The following is a 15,315-nucleotide window of genomic DNA, read 5'->3' as shown; positions in this document are numbered from 1 at the left end:
ATCACTGGAGATGGGCCATCCGGAAGGATGTCCGTCTTCCATGCTGTTCAGCCCACCAGTATACGTCGCCGGGTGACGTAGCATTCTCAGTCCGGATTGGCTGAGAACGCTAGAGGCCATTTGATCCCTGTCAGCCTATGAAAAGACTTCCAGTGCGCATAAGCACCAATAGTCTTTTTATTCTCATAGAAGAAAGAGGGATCTTGCTTATTGCACCTGCCTGAATCAGCTTTTAGTAGGGGCGTGCATACTAAAGTAGGGGAGTTTAGTGTGGGCGGGTAGAAGGGGAGGTATGATGAACGGAGGGGCGGCATATGTAGCTGAGGGGCGGCTCAGGAGCAAAAGGAATCATGGGAACCTGGCTGCGCACGCTACGCAGCCAAACCAGGAAGTGGGGGGGAAATGAAAAGGCGGAACGGCACGCGGCAGGGTCCCGGGATGGCGGGATTTTCAGTTGCAAACACCATCAACAGGCTCCAGAGGTATTAAATATACATTGGGGAGGTTTTGTATTTTTTTAAAGCACCGGAGTTGTCCTTTAAATCACTAAATGGGTTATAGGAAGGCAATAAAAAAAAGTCTACCTCACCTAACATTTTTTGCTGCTCTCCGTCGTGTCTGCCTCTTTGGAGCATCATCATCATCGTCGTCATCATCATCGTCATCCTCACTGGAGTCAGCCTTTCTTCTTCTTCCACGCTGTGGTTTCTTCTGTTTTCTTGACAGCGCTCTGGATGACCTAAAAAAAATTATAAAAAAAAAAAAAAACATGTCAAAAGTTTTGATCGGTCTGAGTGCGCAAAACCTGTGCCGATTGTGAGAACGAGCTGGGAGAAAACTGCTCTAAGCACAGTCCTCTCTCGGCTCTGCGTCACGTGACAAGTCGGGCTGCTAATGTAAGTCTATGAAGCCCGTTCTCACATTCGGTACTGGTCTGAACACTAAGGGGCCTATTTCATGGATCGGCTGAATCGACTGTCGTGTCACCGGCTGATCGTTTATTTAGGTTAAAACCTAAAATCATCGGGCACCCACCGCGCATTGCTGTGTGGAATAGCAGTTCGCAACGGGGGACCGACGATCTCACAAGCACCATACATTACCTACACATGTTGCAGGGCTTCTCCTGCGCTCATTCTTCCTCCCTGTACCGCGCCGGTCCTGGCCAGTGATTGGTTGAGCAGTCTGTCAGCTCAGACAGGCCGTGCCGAAGCTGCTACTGCCCGCGGGACCGGGAGGAAGAAGGAGCACAGGAGAAGCCCTGCAACATGTGTAGGTAATGTATGGTGTTTGAACAAGGGCTGCAGGGACATCGCTAACGATGTCCCTGCAGCCCTTGCTGAACAATTATCGGGCTGTGGAATAGGCCCAGTAAACGAGCGCTGATCTAGCAGATCGGCACTCATTTACATTATTGATCGGGCCCCCATCGGCCAGTGGAATAGGGCCCTAAGACTCAGACCAATCAAAACTTTTGCCATGTCTCTATGACGTGTCAGAAGTTTTTTTATGACGACAAATACACTTTAAGGGGCTGTTCATCTGTTTCACTGACTAGTATAATTTTATTAGGACATCACTGTGAGGCCCTAATGTAATTATGTCTGTCTTAGTGAAAGGCTCTCTTTAAAGGAGTACTGCAACAAAATTTTATTTCTTTCAAATCAAAAGGTGTCAGTAAGTTAGATAGCTGTGTAATTTAGTTTTAGTAAAGTCCCCAGTCTTCCAGTACTTACCAGCTGCAGGAAGTTCCTTACATCCTGCAGGAAGTTCCTTACATCCTGCAGGAAGTGGTATATTCTTTTCAGTCTGACAAAGTGTTCTCTGCTGCCACCTCTGTCCAGAGTAAAAAAGGTTTTCTATGGGGATTTGCTACTGATTTGTACAGTTCCTGTCACAGACAAAAGGTGGCAGCAGAGAGCACTGTTTCAGACTGGATAGAATGCACCACTTTCTGCATGACATACAGCAGCTGATAAGTACTGGAAGGTTGAAGAGTTTTAAATAGAACTAAATTTGAACTATATATAACTTTCTGAAACCAATTAAATTGAAAGAAATGAAATTTTGCTACAGTTACCCTTTAACTTCAACCTCAGAGATGGACTCTGTAGAAACACATACCTTTTAGATGTCATTTGTCTAGTTCTGGATCTTGGCAGTTCCATGTCACTTTCTCCACTGCTGGCATCTTCTTCATCATCATCATCTTCATCATCCTCATCTGAAACTTTTTTCATCTCTCTATGAAAATAACATAAGCGTTCACTTGGCTTTTTATACATGAGGTAAGGAAGAATGAGACAAATTCAGTGGTGCATATGTTAGGGTTGCAAAATACTGTATACTACTAGTGTCCAAAAGTACCTACTTTTTGTGTAAGTTTCTTGCACTTCTCCTCTTTGGACTCTCTCTTTCAGAATCTGTAGTCTAAGAAACAAACCAACATAAATACTCTGCATATAGGTCACCAAATCATCTATAATCAGACGCTATAAAAATATATATAAAAAGTAAGGCCAATTTTACAAGACTGCAATACGGGCTCATTTCTATATTTTGGGGCTACTAGATGCACACAAGACCTGCAGCTGTATACTGGATGCATACACATTTAATGATTGGAAGGATAGTTACTACCTGACTCTAAAGTTTCCATTGTAGGCCAACCACATCCACCATCGCCTCATTCACACTAGCATATCAGGTCAGTATTTTGCATCGGTATTATTATTCCAAAACCACAAGTGCAATATAAACAGTAGAAAATGATTTGCATGTCTGCCAGGTGTATGTCCCTGACTGTGGCTTACAACTACTGACCAAACACACGTGTGATTAAAGGAGAAGTCCGGCCAAAATTAATTTTTGATATGTTGTTACTTATGAAAAATTATACAAATTTCTAATGTACATTAATTATGGGAAATGCACATATAGAGCTATTTCCCTTAATTTAGTAGATCAGGAAGTGTTAGAAATATCTCTGAAGAAGTGACGTCACGACCCAGGGTGTAATTCCTATGGAGTGTCCAGCAGGGGGCGCTCTCTATATAGAAGTCTATGGGACTTTATTGTTTCTATGGGTTTCTATGTAATGTAATGTAATGTAGTGTACAGTGCTTTATTGAATGAATACATCTATGGAATACTTTGGGGAGCAAGTGTCCTTGCTCCCCAAAGTATTGCATAAATGTATTCATTCAATACATTCAATACACAGTAAGCCCGCCGATCCGCCGCATTTCCGCCGATCCGCCGCATTTCCGCCGCATTCCCACCGATCCGGACCATATACATTGAACTACAGCTCCCATCATCTGCTTATAGTATGAATAGGTGATGGGAGCTGTAGCTGGGTAATGGATATGACATGCCGCCGGGCGCAGGGGGGAGCCGCTCAGTACACAGGAGCGCTCCCCCCTCCTCCTCCTCCTTCCGGGATAACTTCCGCCTATACCAATGCTGACTCCCTGCCTGGCCGCCGCTCTCCGCTCACATATACCGGCTCCCGGCATCAGCGCGGACACCAGGATGCATCGGGAGCCGGTATGTATGGGGGGGAGAGCGGAGAGCGGCGGCCAGGCAGGGACTCAGCATTGGTATAGGCGGAAGTTATCCCGGAAGGAGGAGGAGGAGGGGGGAGCGCTCCTGTGTACTGAGCGGCTCCCCCCTGCGCCCGGCGGCATGTCATATCCATTACCCAACTACAGCTCCCATCACCTGTTCATACTAGAAGCAGATGATGGGAGCTGTAGTTCAATGTATATGGTCCGGATCGGTGGGAATGCGGCGGAAATGCGGCGGATCGGCGGAAATGCGGCGGATCGGCGGGCTTACTGTGTATTGAATGTATTGAATGAATACATTTATGCAATACTTTGGGGAGCAAGGACACTTGCTCCCCAAAGTATTCCATAGATGTATTCATTCAATAAAGCACTGTACACTACATTACATTACATTACATAGAAACCCATAGAAACAATAAAGTCCCATAGACTTCTATATAGAGAGCGCCCCCTGCTGGACACTCCATAGGAATTACACCCTGGGTCGTGACGTCACTTCTTCAGAGATATTTCTAACACTTCCTGATCTACTAAATTAAGGGAAATAGCTCTATATGTGCATTTCCCATAATTAATGTACATTAGAAATTTGTATAATTTTTCATAAGTAACAACATATCAAAAATTAATTTTGGCCGGACTTCTCCTTTAAGGTCCTGTAATTTTGTTTTCAGGCAAATCTATTAGTCTATGGTTAAAGAAGTTGTCCGGGGAGCTGAATACAGATGAAGCCCTCTGCTCACCAGCCATCACTTTCTGAAATCCCATGTCTCGGAGGAGAGCCATCTGAGCTGTGGGGTGTGATCATCGTGTGCGGGCGTAGTTGGCGGATAGCTGCAAGGTGTCTCCGATATTGCTGGCTCTTACCTCTGCTTTGATGTTGAATCTTGAAGGTTCTTGTCTACTTCTGTTTGACCTTCTGACACCATATACATCGGGGTATTCTTCCCACATCTAGAAAATTACAAGGAACCCTAAAGATGACCTGCTTCATACTTCATGTCTGCATACCCAATTATGAGACTCCTTGGACTGAAATACAGTGGTACATGTTGTGCGTATATTTTACCCAAGATGCGCATACTTTTAAGACAGCTTATTCTGCCCTCATCCTCACATACACATTCACACTCAGTTTGGCCTAGGTTCTGAATGGGGAAATAGCTGCGCCAAGACACCTTTGGCAGCATTTTATCTACCTGAGAACTAAAAGACTGGACATGTTGAAATCCATTGTGCCCAACCTTTCCATCTCCTGACATCTGCTATTAAGGGAGAGACTGGGAGCCCCCACACAATATAGATGGTAAACTGCATCACCCTAAAACTGGAGGCCAGCTTTAGGTCCTATTCACATGTCTGTAGTGCAGCCTGTGACCGCAGCTTAGTTCACAGCCCTGTACACACATACAGACGTGTGAACTGGGCCAATGAAATCTATTGGCCCTATGTTCTGTCTGCAGTTGAGAACCTCAGACGTGTAAAAGGGCCTTAAAGGAGAAGTCCGGAGAATTTTTTTATTAAAGTACTGTATTGTCCCCCAAAAGTTATACAAATCACCAATATACACTTATTATGGGAAATGCTTATAAAGGTTTTTTTTTCCTGCACTAACTACTGCATGAAGGCTTCACTTCCTGGATAAAATGGTGATGTCACGACCCTGGAGAGGATGATGGCAGGGAGAAACAGGGCACTGGAGGGACACTGAGCATCCCTCTGCCATCATCCTCTCCAGTAGCCACAGCCCGCACAGCTCTGGGAGACGGGTCGTGACATCACCATTTTATTCAGGAAGTGAAGCCTTGCCGCAGTAGTAAGTGCAGGGAAAAAGCACTGTATAAGCATTTCCCGTAATAAGTGTATATTGGTGATTTGTATAACTTTTTGGGGGCAATACAATACTTTAATAAAAAATTTCGCCAGACTTCTCCTTTAATCACAAGTACATTTTCTATCCTTTTTAATTATATCCATCCCATTTTATAAAACATCTGATAATCACGTCCTGATATCATCAGACTAAAAGAATCTTATTGTATATAAATGTGAAAGGCGATGTAAAGCCAATTACTGTACAGGCGACCTCAAAATGTATCTATTGAGAAAACATGAGTGGTACCATGCATTATAGCCATGTTTTTAAGATGTAATCTTTCCTGTTAGTGTCAATGGAAACACCATGACAGAAGTGTGAGGTACAGACAGCAGCAAGAATTGCCATCTTTGAACATACCAATTATCATTTCCTTGATACCCTGGGTCTTACCTTTTTCACATCAGCCAAGCGCTCTTTCTTGGGAACAGACTTCTCTTTGGCATCAGAGAGTGGCTCCTGTGTTTTGGAACCATTTGAGTCACATTCTGATTCCGATTGGCTCTCTGAAGACTCAGAGCTGCTATTGGATTCACTGGCCTGCTCGCTTGCCTGTTCACTTTCCGATTGGCTGCCTGACTCGGAGGCAGAGTGAATGGACTCTTCTGATGCTGAATGGCTAGATGAAAGAAATTAAATAGATATGTAAGACTGCATAATATACTATTCTATTAAAACATCTTTAACAAGCTCATAACAGTGAAAAAAATAATTATATATTACCAATAAATGTTCTTCCCATATACAAAGTAGCATCTAGAGTCTGAATGCTAACCAGATGGTGGCACTATATCTCAGAACTAATTATGTTCATTTTCATTATCTAGCCCAGTTCTGTGCAGCACCTTTGTTTTGATGCTGCCAGGGCTTTCTGGCAGATTTGCTAAAGACAGTGCTCGGCTATCAGCCCCTAAAAATTCTGATACTTATGGTGTAAGGTGGGCATACACCTTCAATAACTGATGGCCGAAAGATCATTCAGCTGCCAGGTATCAGTCCTGTTCTGCCGCCCATTCTCCTCCCACACAGGAACGTTTGACATGGTATATGAAAGTTAACACACAGCGAGAGAGCTCTCACTACGGATTATCTCTCCCAGACAAAAGGGGTCGGGTAGTGATTTTTCATCATGTCCGATCCCTGTCATTTGCCTGTGCCAGGAGAGCCCTATAAACCTTAGATGTATGGGGTGTATGGGGAACTTAGAACTATTAATAGAGATCCCAAATGTTCCAGGGGAAGCAAGCGCCGACCTGTCAGCTCAGTGCTTTCTTCTCCCTCCTTCCAAGCTCGCCGTCTGTGATATTACACAGCGGCAGTCTGCACAAATCTTTAAACAAGTGCTATTACACTAACCAATTATTGGCCTGAACGGCTGCCAATCAGCCAAGGCCAATATTCGTTTAGTGTACTAGGGCCTTAAGTTACAAGATGGGACCTCCATGCAGTCAGCTTTTCTTTTTTTTTAGCACTGATGCTTGAGATCTGGGGAAATCGGAGGTCAAGTCAACACTCTGAGCCCTTCATTTACCTGAGCAGCTTCTGATGTGTGTCATGGTGCATTATCCTAACCAAAGTAAACGTGAATACAATTGCCATGAAGAGGGGTGCACGGCATTGGCAACAATGTTTAGGTAGGTGGTATGTGTCAAAATAGCATCCCCATGAAAGCCAGACCCAGGGTTTCCTAGTAGAACATTGCCCTGAGTACAACACTGCCCCCATTCTGCTTTCCCTTATTCCCATAGTACATTCTGGTGCCTTCACTTTCCTAGGTAAGCAATGCACATACACCTGGCCATCTACATGATGTAAAAGAAAACACAATTCATTAGACCACACCACTTTCTTCCATGGCCTAGTTCTGATGATCACATGCCGACATGAGTCCTTTTGAGCAGTGAGTGGTTTTAATGTTATGGCTGATCTGCAAAAATCACTTGTACGCTTTTTCTTTTTTTGAGAATATGCTTTACTTAGACTATGTTCATCTTAATTTCTTTTTGTCCATTATTGGGTAACTTATAGGCACTGTGATTTATTTGCAGACAATGGATCAGTACTCCTGTACCGTGTCTAAAGCAACCGGCACCACGCTCTGTAATGATGGGGGCAAGAACCTTGACATAGCTGTCTACAGTGGGGTTCGCCTAGTAATAGATTGGCTTTCCTAAAAAAAGAATGCTATGAGCAGAGGGCAGGTCTCCTTTAATTAAAGACTCATTCCCTAAATTACAATTAATAATAAAATTAACTTATAATTGTATGTTAAAAGGATCACAGGCTTGGATGTATTTTCCAATTTCAAACAGATGCTTTAGTATAGGAAGAAAACTCTGTAAATGTAAAAGGCGGCTTTATTATTTGTACATTTACTTGTACAGCACAGCGTTGCCTCCATACAGTAAGCGTGTGAACTGTTTGGCGTCTTATTGCCAGCAGGTGGCAGCAGAAACACACTAGAGACGTGTAAGTGAAGGTTTAGAAATCTGATCCTTGCTCGCCATTTTGTAACCTAATCCACAAGCCTATTCTGTTCCAGCAGCTGCTGCACTTTCTCAAAATGGAGACTCCTAGAACAAGTGTCCGAGCACTAAATATTGAACAACTCAGCATTTTGCAAGAGGCTAATTTCACGTATAAATAACAAAAAAACAAGAAAAAATTATCTAGTCCAAACTAAATATGGCTTGCTGTTGTACTGAGTTTGGGAAATTTATATAATAAAGTATAGAAGTATTAAAACAATAAAACATAAAAAAAACATGGGTTGGATTTATTAAATCCAAAGTGCAATAAGCACAATATTTTCAGTGGCACCGGATTTCATCATTTTGCCATCTTTATGACCCTAGCTGTAAAAATGCGTCGAGAATGGTGTAACTGACGGAAAAAAGTGACTTTTATCAGCCACGAAAACAAAACAAAGTACAAGCCATACTAAATCCCTCTATGCGTTCATATTGGCCGATTCCGCCATACTGTGATAAGACTGTAACCAGTCACATGGTACAGAATTGGGCCCCATAGTCTAGATGGGTGCTGCTCCAGTCATGTATCCACTGTTGTTATTTTGGCTCCCTTGAATGGCGGTTTGTGACCTGGGCTAGCTTGAGAGGCACTTTGGTATGAATAACCTCCCCCAATCAATTTTTATTAAATTTACTGGGGGGAACACTGAACATGGCTGCTCTTAAATCATTTATCAGGCACAAAGCTTTAATATGGCTGCAAAATGTAAAAACATATTTATGGGTTTATCAAAGTAAAAAAACAGATGACAAATATACAGTCACAGTCCAATACAGGTAACACCTACAGACTATATAGCTAACCAAGAGCTGCCATTTACAATAGGGAATAAACACAGATCATCCCCCTCCTTGCACACTGACCTCTACACAGGTCACAGGGCATGCCCACAACATTCTCCCATGGATGTCATCTCTACACTACAAGTTCCTATTTTGCGAGTGGACACTGTATCTCTAAATCCTGTTATCAGGCATGATGGCTGCTCCCATAATCAGGTGCAGAAAAATACAATCGGAGAAAAAAAAACACACAGGGAGGAAATAAATCAGAATCTGTGTTTAAATACAAAAGTAATTTATTTAATAAAAGTAATAAAGGTGATAAATTCTCTTTAAGCTTCCTTCATGTACACTACCCATGTACCTCCTATCTGTCAGATCCTTCTCTCTATACAAGTCCTGTCAGGCAGTCCATCAGCAGGTTGTTACCAGTACAATCCTGACACTGATGACACCCAACTATATACACCCTCCAAGCGTCTGTCAGTTGTCTCCACCATCACGTCTCTACTATATATCAAACTTGCAAATCATTCCAAAACTGAGCCCCATCTGTTTCCCCCATCATGGTCTTCGCTTAAGCTGGATATCTCCTTTCTGTATGTAATACTACCATCCTCCTTAGACATCAGGCCCAATGTCCTGGAGTTATAGTTAGTTCAGATCTCCTCTATCTTCCTTACATTTAATCCATGGACAGATCCCTTTATGTTCTACTATAATCCCTATCCCTAATCCATCACAGCTAAACACTAAATCAGACCCTAGGCATTTCTCTCCCTGACACACCAGCTCCTTTGCCATCCATCATGAATGAAGCAGCCAGGTTGGTCTTTGCATTGTTCATTCCTCCCTCTACCTGTGTTTTGTGAGATTAGAGTATGCCCACTACTCCACAAAGCTCTCCCCAGTGCTGCACCATCATACACATCTACCAATCCACTTATGCTCCTGCCCCCGCCAATGACTTAGGACTCTTGCTCTTATACTGACAGAAAATACTGAATAGCTATGAAAAAAAAACAAACTACTTTTGCAGTGCATGAGTGTTATTTCCGCTGAGCCCGGGAAACCTGGCTATAACTAACAGTGATTCAGGCTGTGTTCAGTTCTTTTATCTGTCAGCATCCGGTCAAAAAGGGCTGCTGATGTGTTGGCAATGGATTCACAGACTTGAATGGTCCATAGGTAGTCTAACTATGTACTGTATATGTCCATGTATACATTGACCCACATCAACCAGTCACAGCTTAGGCTACATTCTATCAGAGCTTGTTAAAGGGGTTATTCAGAGCTACAAAAACATGGCCACTTTTCCCCTACTCTTGTCTCAAGTTCAGGTGCAGTTTGCAATTAAGCTCCATTTACTTCAATGGAATGGAGTTTCAAAGCCCTGACCAATCTGGAGACAAGAGTGGGGGAAAAGTGGTCATGTTTTTGTAGCGCTGGATAACCCCTTTAACATACAAAACCTGAGCTGTGATTGGTTGTGGCAGAAAAAGACAGACAATGGGGGTTTCAGGCAGCTTGAAAAACCTTGGCCACTGTGTGTGCTGGGCAATACAATGCAGATCAAACATACACCTTAGGGTGTGAGAGGGGAGGGGGTGAGACGTAGGAGAGGAAGAAGAACAGAAATTTGTATGTGTATTTTTTTTCCCACTTAATTTCCATGCTGTGTTGTATAGGTATTATTCTAGATATTTCTCCAATACTGCAGACCCACATAGTGATTTACAGTATTAGGCTATGTTCACACAACGTATATTTTCTTAAAATCATTACGAAAATATACGTTACCTCTCCGTCTATGGGATCCCGGCCAGAGCATATACACATAGTATAAGCTCTGGCTGGGATCCCTAGTGGTGCCGCAAAGAACTGACATGTCCCTGTCAGTGCACACCGGACGCTTGCTTCATAGCGTGCGGTGGAGAGTTCTGATGCAGGCGTGCACGGATGCACCCGCATCAGAACACTGCGTCCAAGCAGATCACCTTTTCAGAGACCGGCCGGGTCATGGAACGGCGGTCTCTTACGATGTGTGCACATAACCTTAGGGCAGTGATTTTCAACCTTTTTTGAGCCGCGGCACACTTTTTATACTTAAAAAATCCCGGGGGAAGGCCACCAACCAAAATGGCACAAAATGACACTAAAACAGTACATATTATACATATAGTTAATAATATAGATTCTAAATGTATTTATACTCATTGTGAAACCTGGGCCTGTTTTCTTCTTCCCCCTGTGCTTCTCTCCACCATACTTTTCCCCCCTACTTCACTCTTGTGCTTCTCTCCACCATACTTCTCCCCCCTGCTTCTCTCCACCAAACTTCTCACCCCCCTGCTTCTCTCCGCTGTTTCTCTCCCCCATCCCCAGGTTTCTCTCCCCCCTATCCCCAGGTTTCTCTCCCCCATTGTTTTCTCCTGTTTTACAGGGCCACCATAGTTTGGGGAACTTTCCCCGCGGCACACCCGACCATGTGTCACGGCACACTGGTTGAAAATCACTGCCTTAGGGTGCGTTCACATGTACAGGATCCGCAGATTTGATGGTCCAGATTTGAAGCTGCAGATCCTGTACGTGTGAAAGCACCCTTATGGTTTGCTTCTATGCTACTATACATACAGGTAGCTTAATGAGAAACTGGACACAAGTATATGTTTCTGAGACACAGAAACTGGACCGTAAGCCACATTAGGGATTATAACAATGCAAAACCAATACAAACATCAGGAAATAAAGTAGTACTAAGGCGGAGTTCACACTGCGTTCTTGCAGTCCATTCAACTGAACTGAACAAAAAAAATCCTTAAAAAAACGGGGGGGGGGATGTGTCCGTTCTGATCCTTTTTTTTTTCTGAAAGTCAATGGAAAAACAAATCTAAAGGTATTGCACACAATTGCATTCTTTATTTCATCAATGTTTTTTCTTCATAAAATGTATATGTTAAATAGACTTGCAAAATAGACTTGATATATAAATAAGACCATATAATTCCGGGTGTGTAAATTAACACTTAGTTCGTATTTAGTGTATTCCTTTATTCCATAAAACATCAGAACCCCCCCCCCCCACAAAATAAATAAATAAATAAATAAATAAAGTCTGGTAGGGCAAGTACACAAGTAGAGGCTGCATCGTGATGGGTCTCCAAATGGACAGTGCATGGCAGCACAATTTTGCCGGTAACTGGCTGTACAACCACACAGCAATTATTATTAACCCAAAAAAATTAATGCAAGTATTTGGGTTGCAAAAATCAATTTAGGCAAAATCACAGCAAAAACACATAAAAAATAAAGTGGTCCAGATTTATTAATCCGTCACGTATGTTAAGGCACAGTTGCTGAGCAAAATATAACATAGGGACACATGCCGTTTTCAATGGTCTGTGCCTCACTCCAGAAAGAACAGATTGCTGAAAACAGTGTCTGTAACTAGGTTATGTAAAACCAGTTATGTGTAACCTACAGGACAGGTTCCACTACAACTCCTGACTTCTCTAATTGTACAGTAAAGGGGATTGGAGGGGGCAGGGACTGTTTTAGTGTTCGGTGGCAGTCCTGGCAGAGGGACTTCTAGCAGTCTTACATTTATCACCTATAATGTAACAAGCACTAAGGGTATGTTCACACTGAGTAAAATCGGCGGAATTCTGCCTATTTTACTGAACATACCCCAAAGGGAGAGATTTATTAAAGGGTGTAAAATATAGACTGGTGTAATCTGCCCACAGCAACCAATCACAGCTCTGCTTTCATTTTACCAGAGCTGGAAGCTGAGCTGTGATTGGTTAAAGGGGTTACCCAGCACTACAAAAACATGGCCACTTTCTTCCAGAGACAGCCCACTCTTGTCTCCAGCTAAGGCAGGGTTTTGCTGCTCAGTTCCATTGAAGTGAATGGAGATTAATTGCAAACCGCACTTGAGCTGGAGTCTAGTCTCTGAAAAAAAGTGGCCACGTTTTTGTAGCACTGGATAACCCCTTTAATGTGAGCAGTTTACAGCTGTGTAAATTTTACACCCTTTGGTTAATCTGGGCCTAAATGTTATTCCTGGGATAACCCCTTGAACTATTCTGGAGTAAGTTGACAACTGGGTCTTACTATTCAGCTTGTCAAAGAGGTGTGTCACTACACAGGCACTGTCATCACTGCTTGGACAGTGCTAAGGCCGCATTACGAAGCGAGTGCCGAGCAGTCGGGTCAGCGCTCGCTTCCCCCTTGTCTCCTGCTCACTGCCTGTGCTATTACACACACAGACAGCGAGTGAGGAGCAGCGCGGCTTAGATCCTTTTGGGCTGCAATCAGCCAACATTGTGCCAAGTAAGGTAGATTTCATGTAATAAGGCCTATAGAGTAAGGAGGGACACAGCCCCGGGTGGTAAAGAGGAAGGACACTGTGTGAGGTTAGAAGAAAGGATGCTCCAAAACAAGACTACACCTAGGCAGTTATATGTCAGAGCCTTACCATACATGTTTTATTAAAATCCAGACAATAGTAGCCGTGTCAGCTTTTTATTAGGCTCAATGATCAGGCCAAAAAATTTAAGATTTAAGGATTTTGTTTAACTCAATTATGTAAAAAGTAATGTACCTTAATTGCACATTAGATACCTGTAGCAGAATGAGGGTACGTTCCCACTAGGAAATATGCGGCAGACTCCACTAGAAATTCCAACTGTCCCATAGACTCAATGACATTATAAAACAAACATCCGCCCAAAGAATTGACACGTCAATTGATTGGGAAGAAGGTGGATTTCGCTTGAGAATATCATTGGTTCTACGAAACAGGCGGAATTTCTAGTGGAGTCCGCCACATGTTCCACAGTGGGAACGTACTCTCAAGTTGAAGTATAATGTCAGTGGCCCTGCATCTTTCATAGGAAACAAGATCTAGAACACCAGAGCACCCTGGCAGGATTCATCTACACTCTCTGTAGTCATTACCATGAGGGCTCCACCAAGCTGAATTTACATGCAGTATTTTGCATCAGCATTTGTAAGCCAAAACCAGCAACAAAAAAGATCAGATAAAAAGCATAATGGAAATATTTGCACAGAGATGCAAAGTACTGTCCAAGATACTGACATGTGGAAGTGGCCTGAAGTACATGAGTCATTTAAAGAAACACTAAACCAAAAAAAAGAGGGAAAAAAATGAAGATGTATCCTAGATCTTCCTTTACTTCTTTCCTTTGATCGTAATTAAACCTGAAAACTAAATAAAGATTTCTTCTCTATACATCCCAGGAGCTCAGTTGTATCATGTCCTCCTCCTCCCAGTCTGGCTGTAAGATGAATGGCTGCAGCAGGAGCCTCCCTCTTCTGCCCTGTCTGCACTAGGACAAAAAGGTCATTTCCCCTCTGGCTAAGCCCCCACACCCTCAGTCAGCCACCAGCTAAAGATGCAGCAGATCAAAGGAACCCAGACATGTGATGGTTTTAGGCATACTGCTAATATTCAGCCGAAAGCTAACTCTCCCAATTCCCCCATAAACCTGAGTGCTTAGCCAAGCGTTCCCGAGTTCTGAATATAGAGAGGAGGGGGTAACTGTTGCCAAACACCACTGGTTGTGGCTTATCTCTCCGAGAGCAAAGGCTCAGGCAGCTGAAATCCAACATGTCCGGATCCTTCTCTCCCCCAAATTAATGTGATGAGGCAGGAGAGTCAGGAGGCCCCCAGAGACATTAGTCAGTCCGCTGCTCAACACGTATGGGAGCCTTGAGAGTCTTTTCTATAGGACCATACTGATAATACTGTAAAATGGCACAATGTATGGACAACAATGTTATTTGTTTAATTGCATCACTGATTTCTGTTAGTAGTCTATGCGGCTGGGTCCACTCTGGGCTAGTCCATATAAAAGTATTCTTTATATTTTTCTCAGTTTTGCAACATAAAGTAAGGATGAAAACGGGGGCAGAGATCCATGCTGTCTATGCCAGATGGTCACTTCCTATCTGCACCGCATGTCAGTGGAAGTTTTGAAGAAGAGGATGGTGGCAGACACTGGGCGGCATGGAGATTGGCAGCAGCGGTGCGGAACAGCTACATTTTCAGGTCTGTAATATTCCTTGCGGTCTCGGAAGCATCTTTAAGTTTCAGTAAGGACTGGACAACCCCTTTTAACGCCTAGTTCAGAAAAGTGCATTTCTGGCACCTGCATTATGGCCTCAAGTTGCGGCCAACAGATCGCATCAGCAGAAGTGACAGCATCCATTATACTGCCAGTTTTGATGAGCTAATATACATGAGCAGGCAGAAACACTCACTACTGACAATCAGCTTGTGTTCACACATAGCTTTTTTTTTTTTTTTTTTTTGCTGGCAAAATAAGAGTAAAAACTGTGAAAAAAAAAAAAAAGCCCCATGTGAACACAGCCTGTAAGGGCAAGGAATCTGAAGATATACTAAGTGGGCATTTACATTATAACTATGAAGTTAATAGGCCACACTACTGGCTGGATTGTGTACAAGTCCTCTGAATACCTGATCCTATAGCTATTGAATGTGTGTGACCACCTTAGGCCGCTTTCT

The 15,315-nt window shown here is 43.1% G+C and overlaps 1 protein-coding gene across 5 annotated transcripts in view; it reads right to left on the bottom strand.

Moving 5' to 3' along the window:
• CHD2 (chromodomain helicase DNA binding protein 2) overlaps positions 1-15,315 on the bottom strand; it is a 52,299-nt gene that overhangs the window by 30,937 nt on the left and 6,047 nt on the right. For 3 of the 5 annotated variants that reach the window (XM_069984916.1, XM_069984928.1, XM_069984940.1), the window contains exons 3-7: positions 5,842-6,067; positions 4,440-4,526; positions 2,372-2,430; positions 2,125-2,244; positions 590-739 (exon numbers count right to left, since the gene is read on the bottom strand). In XM_069984916.1, coding sequence (XP_069841017.1) covers positions 590-739; positions 2,125-2,244; positions 2,372-2,430; positions 4,440-4,526; positions 5,842-6,067 — 642 coding nt within the window. Of the gene's footprint in view, positions 1-589; positions 740-2,124; positions 2,245-2,371; positions 2,431-4,315; positions 4,410-4,439; positions 4,527-5,841; positions 6,068-15,315 lie in introns of those variants that run through there. The other 2 variants (XM_069984921.1, XM_069984934.1) reach the window with 2 other exon arrangements.

The sequence above is a fragment of the Dendropsophus ebraccatus genome, chromosome 1, assembly GCF_027789765.1.
Source record: "Dendropsophus ebraccatus isolate aDenEbr1 chromosome 1, aDenEbr1.pat, whole genome shotgun sequence".
NCBI classification, from domain to species: Eukaryota; Metazoa; Chordata; class Amphibia; order Anura; family Hylidae; genus Dendropsophus; species Dendropsophus ebraccatus.
The sequence above is the reverse complement of the archived record's forward strand: the minus strand, read 5'-3'. Positions and strand labels throughout refer to the sequence as shown.